The 20776-nt window shown below is 38.3% G+C and overlaps 1 protein-coding gene across 5 annotated transcripts in view; it reads left to right on the top strand.

The window, feature by feature from the left end:
• elavl4 (ELAV like neuron-specific RNA binding protein 4) overlaps positions 1 to 17425 on the top strand; it is a 72768-nt gene extending 55343 nt beyond the window's left edge. For 3 of the 5 annotated variants that reach the window (XM_059983587.1, XM_059983585.1, XM_059983586.1), the window contains 3 exons: positions 2190 to 2415; positions 16062 to 16100; positions 17098 to 17425. In XM_059983587.1, the coding sequence (XP_059839570.1) occupies positions 2190 to 2415; positions 16062 to 16100; positions 17098 to 17425 (593 nt within the window). The remainder of the gene's footprint in view (positions 1 to 2189; positions 2416 to 16061; positions 16101 to 17097) is intronic. The other 2 variants (XM_059983590.1, XM_059983589.1) reach the window with 1 other exon arrangement.
• The last annotated feature ends 3351 nt before the right edge of the window (positions 17426 to 20776 follow it).

The following is a 20776-nucleotide window of genomic DNA, read 5'->3' as shown; positions in this document are numbered from 1 at the left end:
TTCAAATGGTGTGAAATATTCACTTTGAAGTCACTGTTACTTTGAAACGGGCAAACAAGAGAGTTGGGCATATTTCTCTAGCACTTCTCCTGCCCAGTCCTCTCCCTAATCCCCAAACGATTCACAACATGCTTCTTCCATAAACTCCATAACCATATACAGTGATTGAAACTCATTGATCAAAGCCTTTTCTGCATTGCCCAAGATCAGTTCCATTGCTGTCAATGGCCTTGGAACATGCATGGTAGAATGTTACTACAATGCCCTTCCACAAATATTGTGCAGTTCCTCGAGTGTATTGCTTTAATTCCTAGATCAGTGAGTCCTTCAGATGTTGAGCTAATTGTGCCTGAAGAAAAGCAGATGATAAAGATACCTCATGCAAGAGAAATTCTGCTGATACTAGAAATCCAAGCAACACACACAAAATGCTGGAGGAACTCAGCAGGCCGGGAAGTAGCTATGGAAAAGAGTACAATCAACATTTCAGGCCGAGACTCTTCATCAGGACTGGAAAAAAAGATGAGTGAGATTAAGAAGTTTGCGGGGGGCTGGGGAGGAGTACAGAGCTGGGAAGTTGTCTGATGAACGAGACAGGGCTGAGGAAGGCAGAATTTGGATAGGAGAGGATAGAAAGCCATGGAAGAAAGAAAAGAGGAGGAGCACCAGACAGAGGTGATAGGCAGGTAAGGAGATAAGGTGAGAGAGGGAAATGGGGATAAGGAATGGTGAGGGGGGACATTACCATAAGTTCGAGAAATCAGTGTTCATGCCATCCGGTTGGAGGCTACCCAGACAGAATATAAGGTTTTGCTCCTCCAACTTAAGTGTTGCCTCATCATGACAGTAAAGGAGGCTGTAGACTGACATGTCAGAATGAGAATGTGAGGTGGAATTAAGATGAGTGGCACTGGGGGAGGTACTGTTTTTACTGATGGATGGAGTGTAGGTGCTTGACAAAGCGGTCTCCGAATCTGCGTTGGGTTTCACCAATATACAAGAGGCCACACTGGGAGCACCGGATGCAATAGGTGACCCCAACAGACTCACAAGAGAAGTGTCGCCTCACCTGGAAGGACTGTTTGGGGCCCTAAATGGTAGTGAGGGAGGAGGTGTAGGGGCAAGTGTAGCACTTGTTCTGCTTTCAAGGATAAGTGCTAGGAGGGAGATCAGTGGGGTGCAGTGAACAGGCAAGGGAAGTTACGGAGAATTAGATGCTGGATATGGAGGGTGGTAGGTGAGAACAAGAGGAGCCCTATCCCTGGTGGGGTGTTGGGAGGATGGGGTGAGGGCAGACTTTTGCAAAATGGAGGAGATGCAGTTGAGGGCAGCATTGATGGTGGAGGTAGGAAAGCCCCTATTTTTGAAGAAGGAGGACATCTCCACACTCAGGTTCGAGGAACAATACCTTATATTCCATTTTAGTAGCCTCCAGCCTGATAGCATGAACATTGATTTCTTGAACTTCCTGTAGATGTCCATTCCCCATTCCCATTTCTCTCTTGCCTTATCTGCTTACCTGCCTATCACCTCCCTCTGGTGCTCCTTCCCCTTTTCTTTCCTCCATGGCAGCCTGTCCTCTCCTATCAGATACCCCCTTCTCTAGCCCTGTATCTCTTTTCACCAATCAACTTCCCAGCTCCTTACTTCACCCCTCCCCCCACCCCGGTTTCACCTATCACCTTGCGGTCCTTACTCCCCACCCCGAACTTCTTACTCTGATTCTTCGTCTTTTTTCCAGTCCTGATAAAGGGTTTCGGCCCAAAATGTCAACTGCACTCTTTTCCATAGATGTTGCCTGGCCTGCTGAGTTCCTCCAGCATTTTGTGTGTGTTGATGGAGATATTTAATAGAGCAGCCTATAGTAAATCAATAAGTAGTTTTGGGTCCACATTTCCTGGCACATCCTGTTGTATTTTCTCTATAAATAAAGAAGTTGTGTTCAACCTTTCTTGTCTTTTTAATTGTACTGTTCATATATAAGAGTAGTTTGGCAATTAGGGCTTTTAACTTCCTAAAATCAATTACAAGCAATTGTACAGTAGCTCCTAGTTTCTGATGTCTGGGGAGAGGAACCCAGCATGAAACAGTGGTGGTTCTTTTTAATGCTTTTGTGCATCTTAAGCAATACTTGCTTATTAATATAAATACAGCTTTAGAATGATCTTTTCATCTGAACTATATTGCAGGTGTTTCCAGAGGAGTTGGGTTTATTCGTTTTGACAAAAGGATAGAAGCAGAGGAAGCAATCAAAGGATTGAACGGGCAGAAACCTTCCAGTGCTACAGAACCCATAACTGTGAAATTTGCCAATAATCCCAGCCAGAAAACAAGCCAAGCATTACTTTCACAGCTGTATCAGTCACCTAGCAGACGTTATCCTGGGCCACTTCATCACCAAGCTCAGAGGTTCAGGTAATAAGAAAATATCTATCTCAATATAACTAATATTAAGGGGGTCTAGCATTTTAGATAAAAATATTGTTTTTAAAAAAAATCAAGAAACCAAGTTAATAGTTTAATTGTGTAGTCATCAAATTCAAGTAAAATTTATACAAAGTAAAAGATTGAATGATTTATGATAAAAAAATTTAACTTTCTGGCAACAATAGAGCATCCAGTGTAGAAAGATAACAAATGTTTTTGTAATTACTAATTTTCATTTAGGGGTGATTAATTACGTGCTGTGCGAAGAGGAGTCGTACATAGTGCACACCATCCTCAAGTTGGGAAACAGTAAAATGAAAATTTCAAAAGCCTTTTATACAGCTTAAGTTTGAAAATCAAAAGAAGATCACTGAATAAGGATTTGGTTTCAGATTCAACAAACATTCTTTCTAATTATATTTTTATATGACATTTTATCCTTATTTAATCTACTGAATCAGGAGTATATATTATCCTTAAAAATTCAACATTTTTTTTTGTGTTTACTTGTTTAAGTATCAAAATCAATTTTAATACTAGTAATAAGATCAACTTTTGTCAGCTCAGTGTACAAGTAATTATTATTTCTTGAATGTAATATCACTCCTAAAGACCATTGCAGGATTCTTTAGCTGTCCTAGGAAGCGAAGCTGTCTGTAGACTTCACTGAGTGCAATCTATGCATTGCAGGTATTGAAGAGGTGACCTTTGTCCTCAGTTCTCTGGGAAAATAAATACCACCATATATACCACCGTTGCTGGTGAACCATCAAAATCTTCTTCATCAAATTAAAGGGGTGGGATGAGGGGGGCGCAAGCAGTAAAGTGGAAAAGACTGAAAGGCTTCAGGGAACTTCACTTCTTTTGGAGAGTCTTCTATAACAACCTTAAGACCATTGTCCTATCTTCAGACATGCAAATACACCCATTTTCCAAATTTCCTGGACCAAAGTTCTTCCAAGGTGTTTTTTTCCTAATAAGAATATTGCAAGGCATGATTGGTTAGGTTACAAAAGGCTTAAGGGTATGAAATTCAGATTTATAGTGAATTCTTGATGAATTGTAAATTCGTATTGTATGTGTATGGATTGTTGTTTCAAACAGATACAAACATCTAAAACAAAAACAGAAAATCATTGGGAAAATAAACAATTAACATTTTAGGATAATTAGATTTAATCAGACCTCATGTTTTTGTTGGGAAACAAGCTTATCTCCTAAAGTTATAAGAACACCAAATAGTGGTACTTGCAGGCATAGATTTTACACTTTCTATGGCTGTGATCCCAGCATTTTGATGCTATTGCCATCAAGTGGAACAGAACATAGCCCTTTTTCAAAGTACTGCTATTACCCTTACTACAAATAAATAGAGTTCAAACCTTGTAAACTGCTGCCCATTTCCAATGTCCTTTTGCTGTATAATTCCTGTCATCACCTGAACCATGCATGTTTCTCCTGCATCTCTTGAGGTTGAATCTTATCAATTGTGTTCCTAATTCTGTTTTGATGCTAAAACAACTCCAATTAAATTATTAAGTGGTGATCCTCTTTGGCCTTGACCATTACCATTCTTGTAATCCTCAATCTTTCAAAGATCTTTGACACGGTTGAAAATATTAATTCTCCAATTAACCAGACTTCAAGCTTTTGTCAAATTCCCTTGTGTGGTTTCCACTATCATATTCAATTGTAGCAGGAACGTCATTCCTACTTGTCACTACACCTTTGTCTTTGAAATCCCACACATTTTGTGGTTCTCCCATGAAGAAGGACCAGAATGGTTAACTTTACTGAAAAGGAATAAATCACCTGATACAGTTGAGAATAGTAAATGAGGAAACTGCAGAGGCTTCGGCCATTCGTAGATTTGGCATTACTTTCTGAGGGTTGGAAAACTGCAAATATTATGCATTTAGTTTTTAAAAAGTATGTAGGGATAAACCACATCAAAAGTCTTAAAACTTCAGTGATTAGAAAATTTATAAAAACAATGATTAGGGACAGAATTAGAAATCCTGTGCACTAATGTGGGTTTAGAGGCAGCTGGATTTAAGTTGTTAAAAACAAATTAATTCTAACAAACTACAGAATTCTGTGCTGAAGTAACAGGCAGGATTGATGAGGAAAATGGGTTTCTTGTGTTATAGAAATGCAAGTAGTATTTGATAAAAGTACTATACAATATGCATCAAGAACAAAGTCCATAGGATAAAATGAGGTGTAGCAGCTTTGGAGAAAGTAGAAAGCAGCTTTGTCTATTTCCCAACTGCAGTTAACGTTTCTTCGTATGATGTGAAAGTAGTTTCTTCTTGTGCACTAATGGGGCCCAGAAGATAACCAAGGTGGGCAATCACAGAAGCCTTGAGATAGGGAGGGCTGAAAAGAGGGTTGTATCTCCCTGTCTTCTTTACTTTGCACAGGTAGTAAATTCACTATAGCTTAGTTCTTGAACATAGATCAGCAGTATCTTGTGTGTATGTGACCATCGTGGAAGCAGAACTCTACACTTCCTTCAGTAAAACCTACAGCCAGCTGGTACATCTGAAGGCTTGTTGCTGTCAAAGTAATGCAGGTTGTACTCCTCAAGGTCATTCTAAGATTCTGTAGGTCAAGATTTCTCAGCTATCAGTACACGACCAGGTAAGTAGAGTTAACCACAGGTGAACTTGATGTTCACAGATCAAGAGGGTCTCTGGTCTGCTGCTTAAACTTGATCTTTGCAATCAAGTCCTAAGAGAATGCATTTTATTATAATCAATGCACTCCATACCAGAATGCAGCATTTACTAATTAGGATTTTGTTCAATTAATGTGCTATAGATTTGCAACCATGTAGGGACATTACTCCAAATGTCTGCAAAATATCTTGGCAGCTAACATGATTCCATTATTTTCAGACTCCCCCCTAATCTACTCCATACTTGATGGTTGAGGGAGTAGTGTGGAGTTCTGGGGTAGTGTAAAACAACAGCTGAAAATCTGGCTTATGAGAATGCAAACCCATCTTCCCACTAAAGATGTTGAGCAAACCCTTAGAATGCAGAATATGTTTTTTTTGAGCCATGAACTCTGCTTCAACGGGCACCAGCTTGGATGTAAAGAGTGCTGGTGGATTCTACACGTCGCAGCACTGTGATGGTCACAGATTCACATGAAGACACGAGTTGTTTGATTAGGAGTAGTTCTGCCAAAACAAAGATTCAGCAAGGTCAGAGGAGCAGCACATTGTTGTATGGACTGCAGAGCTGCACTGATAGCCGTGACATTATTAACATTTCAGCAGCTTTTGTTGAGATGGAAACTGCTTTGTACCTCAACCCCTTCTGTCAACACAAAGCAGTTAATAACTATTGTTAGGTTCTTTGTCTATCCCCTACTGTTCAGAGTCAATCCATGGTCTCCTTTTTCCACGTTTTAAAAGACCATTCAGAAAACTTCTTCTGGCTAGAAAATGGGCAGGTTTTCATGTATTGTACAGTCAGAGAAATACAGCACAGAAGCAGGTGCTTCAACCCATCGAATCTGTGTCAGGCTATTATTCTGCCTAGTCCATTGACCTGCAACGGGACCATAGCCCTCCATACCCTCCCATCCATGTACCTATCCAAACTTCTCTTTAATGTTAAAAACTGAACCCACAGGTGGCTAATATCTTAGTCAATTTACTACCTCAAACTGAATGTCAGGCGAATGAACCACTTTGACCAACCTCTCATGTGAGACCTCATCAGGGGCCTTGCTATGTAGACAATAACCGGTGCTTTGACTTCAGTTTTCCTGATAACCTGTTTGAAAAATTGTAAGATTGGTTAGACAGGACCTACCGTGCACAAAGCCATGTTAACTATTCCTAATCAGTCCCTGTTTATCCAAATATTTATGCAATATGTCCAGTCCTTTAGAATACCTTCCAGTAACTTGCCCACTAGTAATATCAGGCTCACCTCCCTGTAATTTCCTGACTTATTTTTGGAACCTTTCTTAAACAACGGAAGAACATTATTTATCCTCCAATCCTCTGGTGCTTCATCCATTGCAAAGGAGTCATTAAATATCTCTGCTGGGGCCTCTGCAATTTCTGCAGTAGCCTCCCACAAGAGCTGAGGGAACATCAATCCCTTATCCACCCTAATTTGCCTCAAGACTGGAAGCATCTCCTTTGTAATCCGTATGCAATCCATGACCTTGCTGCTGTTTTGCCTCACTCCTATACACTCTGTCCGTCTCGCAAGTAAATACATATGCAACAACCCCCCCCCCCCAATTTCCTTGCATAGACAACCACGCTGATTGTCAGGAAGACCAAGTTGCAATCATTTTGCTCTTAATTAATCTATTGAAGTCCTTGGGATTCTCCTTCATCATGTCCTCTATGGTAACCTCATGCCTTCTTTCAGCCTCCTGATATTCTCTTGCATTTCTTGTACTCATCAAGTACCTCATCTGTTCCTTGCTGCCTATACCTGATGTGCACCTCCTTCTTCTTTACCAAGGCCTCAATATCACTCAAAACCAGGATTCCCTTAACCTGTTAGTCTTGGTTTTTACTCTGACAGCAACATATAACTCTGTTACTCTCATAGTTTCACCTTCGAAGGCCTCCCACTTATCAAGCTGAAAACAACCTGCCCCAATCCACGATCTGTCAAGTTGATCTCTTTCTGATAACATCAAGAATGTCCTTTCGCCAATTTAAAGTAACAACCCAAGGACTAGAGCCACCCTCCATAATTATCTTGAAACTAATGGAATTATGATCAATGGAATTGTGAGACACGCAACAGAAATTTGAACTGTTTCTAGAATTCCTTGCTTCTTCTCCCTAGTGCTCAGGTGTAATACAACTCTGTTGGCTTCTGCAGAGCTACAGGACAATTGCTCCGATTAATGGGCTGTACAACCAGAGCTACAATGCTGCAGTTGCATGTATTTGCACTAACTTAGTTCTTAAACCAAAGTAAACAAGCCCTTAGCTGCTAGAAGTGAATTGTTCAAGGATTGCTACAGAGCAGTGCTTTCATTCTGTGCTGAAGCCGACACGCAGACATCGTCATGCCTGTTCTTTCCACAGCCAGTCATTGGCAGAGAAAGCCCTTCATAGTCAAAGTGAACTCTACCATTCTCTTTGCAGAGGCCATTGTGTGTGGCTGCACATCACCTACAATTTTTTTTGGCTGTGTCTTCAGTAGTATCCTATTGTTTGATAGCTACCAAGATGTGGCATCAATATGTTGTCATCAACATCTCCCAGTACCTGCCTCCAGCTGGACCAAGCTTGGAAGTTCTTGTACCCCCTCTCCCCCCAGTGTGCTTATAAGCCCTCTTCTAGTCTGTTCCATCAGCTCCTGCTTCCTTATGATGTATGAGACATCATGTGCAGCCCCACCCAATGTTTTATCAGCCTCACTGGTGGATCTGTGCTAATTTATAGAAGACCTACTGTAAATCACTCAATGGTGGATTTTTAAAATGACTTCCCATGAAGAAATTCTTCAGCCTCCTCAAGGCATGTATCTTGCAGGATGGGTGAGGTCCTATTGAGATATTGCAGATGTAAATTAGAAGGTTGAAGGTGAGAATGCTTTTTATTTTAAACGAAATCTCTTTTCATTCATTATTGGTATCCAATGCAGAAGAGTGATCTTTGAGTGCACTAGGTAAAGGCGAGGCTTCTATCTGCCTGTCTCCGTTGAAGGTGTATCCCACCTGTAATTCCAATAGCCTGGGTTATCACCTTCACTGACTTATTACTGGAGGAGCTCCTCACTTCAACTGCCTTTATAGATGTTTGCAGTCTTAAAAGAATCCACTGGGTGAAACCAAACAATCAGTTATCTGAACTTAGGTTAAATGAGGTATCTGCTGATGGTGCCATTGAATAAGGTAGGTGCATACATAGTAATATGAATAAGAGCTAGAAATAATTTCAACACATATACAAGGAAGGCCAAGCTGTTTTGTGGAGTGAAGTAGGACAGAACATCATAACATGGCTGAATACGCCTCTGTGTTCCACTTTGCTCTTAATTCCTGCACACATCTCACATCATGTACTTGTTATTGGATGTTGGCTGCTTTGTCCTATAGCCATAAAGATCACACACAAGTTTCCACATTCAACAAGACATTGCTTGAATTTGGAGGCAGTCTTAGCCTGTTTACTTCCAATTTTTTTATGTGACCAACTCCTTTAAATAACCAAGATGAAATTGAGACTCCACAAACTTAAAAGAACAGTGAGAAAAGAAAAACTCATCAATTCCTCCACGCACATTCTCGCACCAAACCACACCATACTTCTAAATCTGTGTGTCTAGACCCCATGATCTTGAATTCCTTTCCACACTTTTCAAATCAAGATTTTTCTCACCTATTTCTTTCTGTAGCTTGGTACTTATTTTACCTTATTACACTTACAGTGTTTCCTGGGGTAAAAGAAACATATTTTTGTTTCAGGTATGAGGTTACAGAGTATACTGCAGAAATGCCTTGCTTTAGGAGGTGAATTCTATTGATATTCTGAAGTAACAGATCTGAGTGTAGTTTAAATTTTAACTGCGACATACTGTATATTTATGTATTGATTTGAAGACACTCAATGAAAATGATCTATCATGGTGCCACTTGGCAGAAGAAAATTGAATAAAATGTCCAACAAGCCAGAGAGGAAAAAAAATTATATCCTTCAATCCAGGACCTTGTGGCAAAGATATTTCTGTCTAACTTTTAAGGTCTATTCATAGCTATTTGCTCGTTTGGTGTTTTTAACTCCTTTATTTTGGTGTTATGAATCATTTTTTGCACCCACAATAGACAATTACTTTAGATCCTAAGATACAATCCCAAGATAAGATCAAATATATAGTGGGCGGCGCAGTAGCATAGCAGTTAGCATAATACTTCTCTACGGAATTCAGTTCCCACCACTCTCTCTGAGGAGTTTGTACATCCTTCCATGACCACATGGGTTTCCTCCATGTGCTCCAGTTTCTTCCCACATCCCCAAAAACATTACAGCTTAGTTATGGCATGCTGTGTTGCTGCTGGCAGCATGGCGATACTTGCTACTGTAGTCCTATGTAAGCAGAACAGGGAATTGTTAAGGTTTTGCAAAGCATTTACACACATTGTAATACTTGCATAATTAGCAACTTCTTGGATCACATTCCACACAAAAGGCAGATGTTCCACTGTTCCCAGATCACTGAATGCCTGCAGAGAGTATACTTCTGTTTCCAGTTATAGTGTTTCAGGAAGCTATGCTTCAGCACAGGGCCTTTCACAGCACTAGTGGTATTCTGCACTATTCTCCAACTTTTCATAATTGCATAAGGCATGGGACCAGAATTAGGCCATTCGGCCCATTGTGTCTTCTCCACCATTCCTTCATGGTGAAGCAGACTCTATTATTATCCCTTTAAACCCCAATGTCTTGCTTTCCCCTTGTAACCTTTGATGCCCTGACTAATCAAGAGACTATCAACCTCCACTTTAAATATACTTAATGACTTGGTCTCTACAGCTATCTCTGGCAATGAATTTCAAGGTTCACTACCCTGTGGCTCAATAAATTCCCCATCGTCTATGTTTTAAATGGATTCTGAGGCTGTGCCCTCTGTGCTAGACTCCCCCACTACAGGAAACATCCTCTCCACATCCAGTCTATCTAAGCCTTTCAATATTCAATAGGTTTCCATGAGATTTCTGTCCCCCCCCCCCCATTCTTCTAAACTACAGTGAGTGCAGGCCCAGAGCCATCAAACATGCTTCATGTGTTAACCCTTTCATTCCAGAATCATTCTCATGAACCTCCTTTGGGCCCTCTCCAATGCTAGTACATGATAGATATGGGAGCCCAAATGTGTTCAAAACACTCAAGTGTGGTCTGGTCAATGTCTTATAAACCTTCAGCATTAAATCCTTGCTTTTATACTCTAGTCCTCTTGCAATTCCCTTTGCAGTTTTGATTTTTCAGTTTTCTCCCCACTTAGAAAATAGTTCATGTCTTTATTCCTTCTACCAGAGTGCATGACTATACACTTTCCTACACTGTATTTGACCTACCTCTTTACCCATTCTCCTCATCTGTCTCAGTCTTTCTGTGGACTCCCTGTGTCCTCAACACTATCTGCCCCTCCTCCTATTTTCATATCATCCACAAATTCGGCCACAATTCTGTCATCCAAATCATCGGCCTATAATGTGAAAGCAGTGGTCTCAACACTGACACCTATGAAACTTCACTAGTCATCGGCAGCCAACTAGAAAAGGCTCCCTTTATTCCAACCCTTTGCCTCTTACCAGTCAGCCATTTGTCTATCTATTCTAGTATATTTCCTGTGACCCATATGTTCTTAGCTTGTTCAGCAACCTTATGTGTGGCAGCTTGTCAAAGGCCTTTAGAAAATCCAAGTACACAACATCCACTGCTTCTCTTTGTCTATCCTGCTTGTATTTCCTCAAATAATTCCAAGAAATTTGTAAGGCAAGATTTCGCTTAAGGAAACTATGCTGACTTTGGCCTATTTCATCATGTGCCTCCAAGTACCCTGAAACCTCAACCTTAATAATGGACTCCAACATCTTCCCGACCAGAGATAAGCTAAATGGCCTTTAATCTCCTTTCTTCTGCCTTCCTCCCCTCTTAAGAGTGGAGTGAGATTTGCTATTTTTCAGTCCTCCAGAAACATTTCAGAATCTCGTGATTCTTGAAAGATCATTGCTAATACCTCCACAATCTTTTCAGCTACCTCTTTTAGAACCCTGAGGTGTAGTCCGTCTGGTCCAGGTGACTTGTCTATCTTCAAACCATTCAGTTTCCCTAGCATTTTTTCCTTTGTAATAGCAACTACACTCATTTCTGCCCCTGGCATTCTTGAATTTCTGGCTTACTGCTGGTGTCTTCCACAGTGAAGACTGATGCAGAATACTTATTAAATTCATCCACCATTTCTTTGTCACCTATTACTACCTCTCCAGCATCATTTTTCAGCTGTCTGATATCCACTCTCACCTCTCTTTTGTTCTTGTATATGGGGAAAAAATTTTGGTACTCTCTTTTATATTATTAGCTAGCTTACCTTCATATTTCAGCTTTTATCTCCTTATGTCCTTGTTAGTTGCCTTCTGTTGATTTTTAAAAGCTTCTCCATCCTCCAGCCTCCCACCAATTTTTGCTATATTATATTCCCTCTCATTTGCTTTTATGCTGTCGTTGACTTTCCTTGTTAGCCACAGTTGCGTCATCCTCCCTTTAGAATATAGTACTTCTTCATTTTTGGGATGTATTTATTCTGCACTTTCCAAATTGATCCCAGAAACACTCCAGTTATTGCTCTTCTGCTGCCATCCCTCCTGGTGTTCCCTTCCAATCAACTTTGGCCAACTCACCTCTTATGCCTCTGTAATTCCCTCTACTCTGAAGTAATGCTGATACATCTGACTTTAGTTTCTCCCTCTCAAACTTGTAGGGTGAATTCTATCATATGCTAAATGCCTCTACCATTTCTCTGTTTCCATCCCCATTGCCGTTACCCTCTCAACCATTCTCGTTTCCTCAACTGGCCATCAACTCCTTATAGTTCTGCTCCTCCTTCCCTACCTTCCCTTCCATGATCCACTGTCCTCTCCTATTAGATCCCTTTTTTCTTTAACCCTTTACCTTTTCCACCTAACTCTTCCAGATTCTTACTTCATTCCCCCTCCTCCATTCGGCTGTCTTCCCTTCACCTGTTTTCACCTATCACCTATCAGCTTGTACTCCTTCCCTTCCCCTCCCCTCTCCTCACCCCCCCCCCTCCACCACCCAAACTTTTTATTCTAGCTCCTGTTCTCTTTCTTTCCGGTCCCGATGAAGGGTCTCGGCCCAAAACGTTGACTGTTTATTCCCCTTGCATAAAGGTTTTTCTCAGTTCCACTGAACAGGACAGAGATGATGGTCTTAGACATGCAAGAAAAAAAGATTGCCTGGGGAAAAAAAGCACTTATACCAGTTGGCTTAATACCTGCTGAGGTAAAACAACTGATGAGTGGGCTTCCAGCCTGCCATCTTCTTTTGGGGTTTGGACAACTCCAGGAACACAGAATGCAAGCTGACACAAAAATATGCAGCCTCTGTAAAATTATTGAAAACTTAACCATTTGCCTTTCTGGCTATGGATTCTGTTGAGGAATCTGGTATTTCTTTAGGTTAACGGGTGGACTGATTGGAATTGGACTTTAAAGTTGTCACATATTCTCTACAATCTGCTGTCCTGGTGAATAATGAATGCAGCGAGCCTTTGCTCATCGATCACCCTCTTCAGTACCTGCCTTGGACTATTGACGGCAGCTGAATCAGACTGTACCAACAGCAGCCAGGCTGCAGTGCTTCTCAGATGGACTCTGAGTCAACCACATAAAGTCAGTACGAGCTTCACATGAAAAGTAGGCTTGAGCAAAATCAAACTTTTAATACTGGAGATAAGCAGTCAATCTAGGAAATTTTGCTTATAAGAAAAGAAACTTCATTTGCTTATTGAGAAAATGGTAAATGGAATAGTGTAGGCAATTAAATTTATTATTAATAAATTTAGCATTTCGGTCTTTACTCTGATTTTACAAAAGCTTCCAGTCTCCATTGTCAGCATTATAGTTAATATGAAACCTGACTAAGTGTTTTCTGTGTTTATTTTTAAACAAGATGGGAGGAATGATGCTAGTATGCCTCCAGGCATCTGAAAGTCAGTACCAGTAGTCTTACAGTATGATTACAGATATTACATTTCTTGCTCAGTTTTCTTGCTTACCTTTCCTGGCAATTGTCATGTAACATTGCTGCAAAGTTCATCTATTGGAATAGTTGAGTGCCATAGGACATAAGCATTGAGTTGCATATGCAGTATGTACTATATGTGAACCTTGTCTGTGAAAACAAACTATTTGAATATTAACTGAGTTGTCACTTTTCCTACTCACTGTACTGTAAAAGCTTCTACAAGTATGTAAAAAGTAAAAGATTAGTGAAAACAAATGTAAGTGCCTTGCAGCCAAAAATGGGTGAATCTATAATGGGAAACAAAGAAATGCAGAGCAACTAAATCAACGCAGACCATCCCTGGACTTACAGACACTGGGACATTTGAACACTCTCTCATAATGCTAAATACAGAACTTTGGCATATATGCTGTTCATGCATTTATTCTTATGAACAGCAGACCTAGTCTCTTCTCTTCATGTTTTGTAATTGTTCCTTCTTATCAGTCTTACAAATTTTATGCCATTTATTATAATACTGTGGAGATGTGGTTACCATGTTGAGTTATTTTTGAATATTTTCTGACTTGCAGGCAACAATGGCTTCAGGATGTTTCTAAAAATGGAACTCATTCATAATACTGGGAGATTGATTCCATCCTCTCAAAAGGATAGAACTTCCTAGAAATACTGGGGATTCGAGAGTCTAATTAAAAGGAATTAAAGGAAATTTATTTTAAATAAAATGTGATAAAGAAAGTAATGGAATAGAAAGCCAATAGATCCCCAGGGCATTTGAGAGTAAAAAAGGGGTAGGCATTAAAACTGTGGATGTATTCTTTGTAATCTTCCAAAGTTGAACTGGGATCATGTAATTCTCTGCCATAGAAAGTATTGGAAGCCAATTTGTTGAATATACTTTGCAGAATACACTTAAGGAGGTAGGTAGATTTTAAAATACTAAACACTTTCAAGTGTATAGGGCGAGAGTATCAATGTGGTGTCGAGGTACTCATGATTATATTGAATGGTGGAGCAGACTGAAAAGGCTAAATGGCCTATTCTGCTTGCGTTTTTCTATTTTTAAAAAAAACAATAATACTGTCAAAAGCATACTGGAGAAGGGACACCAAGTAGTGCTGAATGTAAACCTTGTACATTCTTTGCTAAGACTCCTTAATGGACTGCATCCTCCAGGAAAGGGAATATTCCCTTTAGTTGTTAAAAAAAAAGCCAATATCAAAATGTAAACTGTCCTATTAACTTTGAGAAGTATTTACAAATCATGGTCCTGAAAGGCTTGGTTTCAAGTAATCTAGAAAACAGACTTTCCTTACATATCAGGAATGCTGATTATGCCTCCTACAAGCTGCCTTCTTTAGAAGTTTTTTTAGGTGCTGGAAGTACTGTTCCAACAGTTCAACAATAACTTGCATTTATAAAATACTTTTCACATAGCAAAAACTTGCTTCTCAGCGGGATCTTGCAAAATTTGCTTGCAAGGTACTTAGAAAAGTGGAATGAGGGAATCTGGTCCAAAAGTGTCTAAGGTTACAGGTCATAAACATGAGAAAGTCTGCAGATGCTGGAAATCCAAAGCAATGCACACAAAATGCTGGAATACAGGTAACAAATATGGAAAAGGCATAGCTCCAAGTAAGATGAAGTGACAGAACCGCGCAATACTCTATGGAAATGGGCATCTTGGAATAGGATGTGACATCAGTGATATATACATAAAAATCTGGTTTGGTTTCAGATACTGTACCAGAAAGCTTGATAATCCGTAGCTAGAAAGTGAATCACATAAAAGGACATGCAGGAGTACTAAGGTCTAAGTATTCATTACTACACCCTGGAACTTAATACTGATGTAGGAGTACCTGCAACAATCATGAAGCCAGTTCACCATTACTATCTCAAGAACAATTAGGAGATGTCATAGTTCAAAATAAGTTTTCAATGGAAGAATCAATTGCAGATAATTCTATGCTTAAAACTAAATACAAAAGAAAATCAAATAACTGCAGATGGTGGAAGTCTAAAATAACTGAACCTGCTAGAAATGCTCATCAGGTCAAACATCATTTGTGGAGAGAGAAAAGAATCTTCCAAACTGGAGTGCAGGAGAAGTGTTTAACAGAGCGACAAAGTTAAAAATCTGACTAGAAGTATTTAGGTGAGCAGTTACTGGAAAACTGAATGTGAATTGAGGTGCTACAACTCCTTTAACAGTCTGCAAAGGCATAGACTACAGACTTTATTTTGTGAGAAGTTGACTTGCATCTTTCCTGAGAGAACTACTAATATTATCATCTAACATGGGACAAAGAAGGGAGATTTACTTACATGAATATCACAATGAAAACTGGATTGTGGAAATTCTGTTGCAAATTATGCATCTTGGAGGTTCTCACTACTTTGTGAGTTTAGGGCTTACAGGTTTTTATGAAATTGTCACCTGTGTCTAGCAGGTGCTTCAGACAAGCCTCGGTTAAAATTTCAGGCAATAGTGATTAAGTAGTTAGTTTCCTATATCAAGGACTACCTGCCAGCAATACTTCTAAGTATAGATGTGATTAAAATCATTCTGATACTTATACAAGATCACTTTGTATCAACCAATGATCATTTAAGTACAATCCAGTTTAGATGAAAGCATGAGTGTTGTATTGTAAAGTTTCAAATGTACCTAGTATTTAGGCTTTAGTGCTATTTATAAAATAGAAATTGGTCCAACTGCACAGAATTGAAAAACTGACTGGGGCAGAAATGGTTAATAGGTTGTGCTTTAGTAGTTCTAGATTTCTTGCTTAAACTGGACCATTTAGCAGGCGTTCCATTGAATGAGTTGCCATCTGTGAAACATTAACCCAAGGACTCCTTCTCTTTTCAGACTGGACAATTTGCTTAATATGGCCTATGGTGTAAAGAGGTAATTAGAACTCCACAGACTGCCAGATGTCCATATTGGCACAGATGTTGCTAATTTATTTTGACTAACATTTTAATTTCTTTCCACCAGCATGTTAAACTTTTGTTTCAGAGTTCAATTCATTTGGTTCTTTAAAAAAGATCCATAACTCTTGTTTGCACACTTCTTTAATTTGCAGGTTGTTCGATTTAGTTGATTCAGGTGCAACAGCTGTGAAAAGACTGATCAGCAAGTAAATTGGCCACTGCTGCTGTTTAGAGCTCAATGGGGGAAAAACAGTGATCCCATAAACATGCATTAATCTTCTAAAAAGTATTTATCTTTTTCCAAAGATACCTCTTATTGGAAATGTTAGTATTTTCATTCGTTTTTCAATTAAATAATGAAGGCTGTATGCACCTCTATCACCATGTTTGGAGTTTTTACAGTTTAGTGCTTTCCAGTTTTTTTTCTATTTCATCAGTAAGACTAAATTGCATTCTGGTTTGTGAGAGCTTCAAACACAGAATAGTGAATTTAAGGTGAGACTGAGACTTTAATTTTTAAGCAAGATATATACATATTATGGGAGAGGGGTATTGGAACAGAAGTAACAAATTGATATAACACAAATTTAGACTATATTTTGTCATATTTTCAATAATTTACATAACCACTATCCACGAACTTCAACCCAAATACCTGTATGTATTAAAACTGAGTTTGAAGCCTCGACAAGCTTTAATATTCACAATGATTTCTGAATTTTTACAAACTTTCTCAAAAATTACATCAAATATATATTAAAATACTAACTATAAACAGCCTAAATGGATGCAAGAAAATTTGAGCAGATTATTGGGTTAATACTGTATAAAAATGTCATAGCATTTAATATAAAGAATCTTAACCATAAAGTGTTAAAACTTGATTAAATTTTATGTTAAAATATATCTGATGTGACAAATGCAACAAATATAGTCTTATTTTGTCTCAAGGCAACAATTTATTTTGACAGATTTTCACCCATCACTATCGATGGCATGACAAGTCTTGTAGGAATGAATATTCCTGGACATACTGGAACAGGTTGGTGTATCTTCGTCTACAACCTCTCTCCTGACTCAGATGAAAGTGTTCTCTGGCAGCTTTTTGGACCATTTGGGGCAGTAAACAATGTCAAGGTCATTCGTGATTTTAATACAAACAAATGCAAGGGATTTGGGTTTGTCACCATGACAAACTATGATGAGGCAGCCATGGCAATTGCAAGCCTGAATGGATACCGCTTGGGTGATAGAGTTCTGCAAGTATCATTTAAAACCAACAAAACCCACAAATCTTGAAGTACCAATTTAGTGTCACATCAAGAACAAATGGAACTTTAAAAGGCTTATATTGAAAATGGACTTAATAAGCCATTGTCACCTGAGTATTAACATAAAATATTCTGTGATGAAGCAGGAAATGATTTTATAATGCTAGAAAACTTTGATGCATTGAATGTTCTTTCATAGCTGTTGTTGTTCAAAATATACATAGATAACATGTGCAGGAATTTTTACACAGCCTGCTACCTTTCCTACCTTCTTTGAAGGTAGACCTTTTTAAGTCATCCATCCACAATTTTAAAATATGAAGAAAATTTGACATTTTTACAAAAAGTAAATCTCAAAACAGAATACATCTAAATTGATTAACTAAAACAGCACCCCCACCACCCCATTATTCAAAGACACAGATCTGCTGATGCGCTTTTGCAGATGTTTTGTTACTCCCTTTTCTTTGTATCATGTAAACGTAAAATATTACCTGGATGGGAAAGGGAAAAGGGGGATACCTGATGACATAACTTAAACAATGTTGCCAAAGAGTTGGTCTCTTTGCTGAAAATGGGTTTCAAAAGATCTATTTTTATATAAAAAAAGGAATTTTTACAGGATCTGGATTTGAAAATGAATATTTTGACTGACTAATACAGGGGAAAAGAACAATTTTGTCACATTCATACTGTACTGATACTTTTTAGGATCAAGATGTATGTTTAAATTTGGGCTGTAGATTGTTTTTCTGAACAATGGGAAAAAAACAGATGATGTTCATATCTTTCGTAACAAAATAGCAGGGAGTAATCTCCCCAGGCACACAGTTCCCCACAGTCAAAACCCAAAAGCAAGGAGATTCGTTGCTAGACATTTTTTTAAGTCATCAGTAAGAGGCAATGTCATAAAATTGCTGGGTTTTTTTTCCTAAAATAAATGCCAAAACTTCCTTGAAGCAGTAGGTAGGTGCTAATGAGATTACATATCTTGACTCCAAATGAAAATATTTCTTGTTTTATTCGTATTGATGTTACTTGTTTGTGTTGAATTTGTTGATGACTTTGATTCCATTTTAGCCTTCAGTATTCCATTTTGGCAAACAGCATATGATTAGCATTTGTGTCATTTTACCAATTATTTATTTTGTTGCTGATCTGATGCATACTGCCAAACCAAATTTAGCTAGTTGGTTACAATATCTAATAGAAAAATGCTTCCTATATTTGTGTCTATTTCTTATGTAAATAAAGATTGATTTAATTTTATTTCTAGGTTATAAAAACTTGGTTGTTTTGTTACAATGGCAAAATGGTTCCAAATGATACTGTGAAACTAAAGTATCTAAATATTTACTAGTGCAGAAATTCAAAATATTGTTTAATATATTGTCATGTTGGTTGTGAATATCTTTTAATATTAGGGATGGACAAATTGCTTTTATTTTCCATTATGCAGAGAGCTAAGGGAACAAAATGGCTGAGGGAGTCCGCTCCTTTGTCCAGTGCACTGATAATTTTAGTTATGTTGTGCTTGTAAGAGTGAAAAGGTCATGCTCTTCCCTGGATACTAGAAAAGTAACTCGCTATGCATAATATAGTCGATAGTTAAATTTGCTATTGCTTTTGGCTTGTTAATAACCTTTTCAATAAAGTTGTCTTATTAGTATCGTTGTTATGGTTAATGTGCTTATTTTGTGCATTTTTCAATGCTAAACCCACTAATTGCATGTAGAGGAAATACTTTTACATTGAAGATGGACTTACAATGAGCAAGTGTGCAAGCATATAATGCATTACTTTAAAAATGTTAAACTAAAATTTTAACAGAACCCTCAAACAGTATTCAGGGATTATATTATATTACAACTGCTGTGAATGAGCTGAATTGCTGAGAGAGTTTGCTGTATTTACTAAGCATTAGTGGGAAAGGCATGTAAATTTTTCTCTACAATGTGTTTGTTTATTAAAATATTTCTAGGACCAGGCAGTAAAATTTCACTAATTATGAATGACTTAAATGTTAGCATAGCTAATTTAGATTATTTCTGAAACAGCTGTAAATGTTTTTTCATAAAACTGTTGTGTTGAATTATTTGTACTTTTAATGTCAAACAATAAACTGACGTGTGCATAATACAGTGCCCTAGTTGCTATATTTCTATGGTCTTGATTTGTTGACTGCTAGATCTTTGGATTTTCAGAAGCCTAGAGATATTTTCTGTAATGATTTGTTGCATGTTTGGCGTTATTGCCATGGCTCTTAACATCTAAGTATGATGATAAATTAGTCTGAGGAGCTAAAGAGGAAAATAATTGACATCATTACTCAGAAACCATCACTATAGTCAGTGATGGCCGGGGAACACGTCAAAAATCACATGCTTAGACACCCTTTTTTTGTGTTTTAATTGTGTGCAGTAATAAAGCCTAACAGGATTCCCAAAAAAAGTTTGAGGTTTGCTAAAAAGACAAAATAAACCATTCTAGATTAGTTTACCAACTAGAATATGTGGTAAAACTGTACTTGTGTAGATTCCAGAAGTACTATAATGAACATAGCTTCTGTGCACCTGAGAAGGGCAACAACCTTTAAAGGTGCAGCAAGGTACTAGAAATATGGAAATGAATAAAGCTTTAAGCTAGATAGGGATAGCTGCAGGTTGAAGTTTAAGACTGTTTAATATAATTTCCTGTACACAAGTGTAAGGAAAACAGAATAATTGTTTCTCCAGATCCAATATAGCCCAAAAAAAACCAATAATAATTATAAAAAGCTCACAATAAATATAAATACATAAGATTGATTATATGTCCAGAATAAATAATAAAGTAGTGGTGGAGGTGTTGATTAGTCTTGCTGCTTGGGGAAAGTGCTTTTGAGTCTAGTGGTCTTGGTGCAGATGTTACGCAGCCTCCTCCCTGATGGGAATGGGACAAACAGTCCATGAGCAGGGTGTGTGAGATCCTTCATGATGTTACTGACTTAAAGAGATACATCATTCCTCATCGGTTAGATACAGAGCACTAGTGTCACCTGGGATACTCATTCAATTACTGGGGAACGCTGATGTATTAAGGATTAGAAAGCAGAGACTTTGTCTGGACTATAATTAGAATAATTATAATTAATAGATTCCTTTAGAAAAGTGCTGTGTGGCAGAGTGCTTAGCACTACTGTCTCACAAATCCAAGATGCTAGGTGCAAATTGCACATGCTTTCTATGACCACATGGGCTTCCTCCAACTGCTTTGTGTTTATTCCATTTCACACGATGTGCTAGGTGGTCAGTTAATTGCTGTAAATAAGCCCTAATGTACTGTAGTGATTGATGAATGCAATAAAACATCTCTATCACTTATAACCACTGCAGTCACT

Source organism: Hypanus sabinus, chromosome 11 (assembly GCF_030144855.1).
Source record: "Hypanus sabinus isolate sHypSab1 chromosome 11, sHypSab1.hap1, whole genome shotgun sequence".
NCBI lineage: Eukaryota > Metazoa > Chordata > Chondrichthyes > Myliobatiformes > Dasyatidae > Hypanus > Hypanus sabinus.
This window is presented reverse-complemented; position numbering and strand designations above follow the sequence as displayed.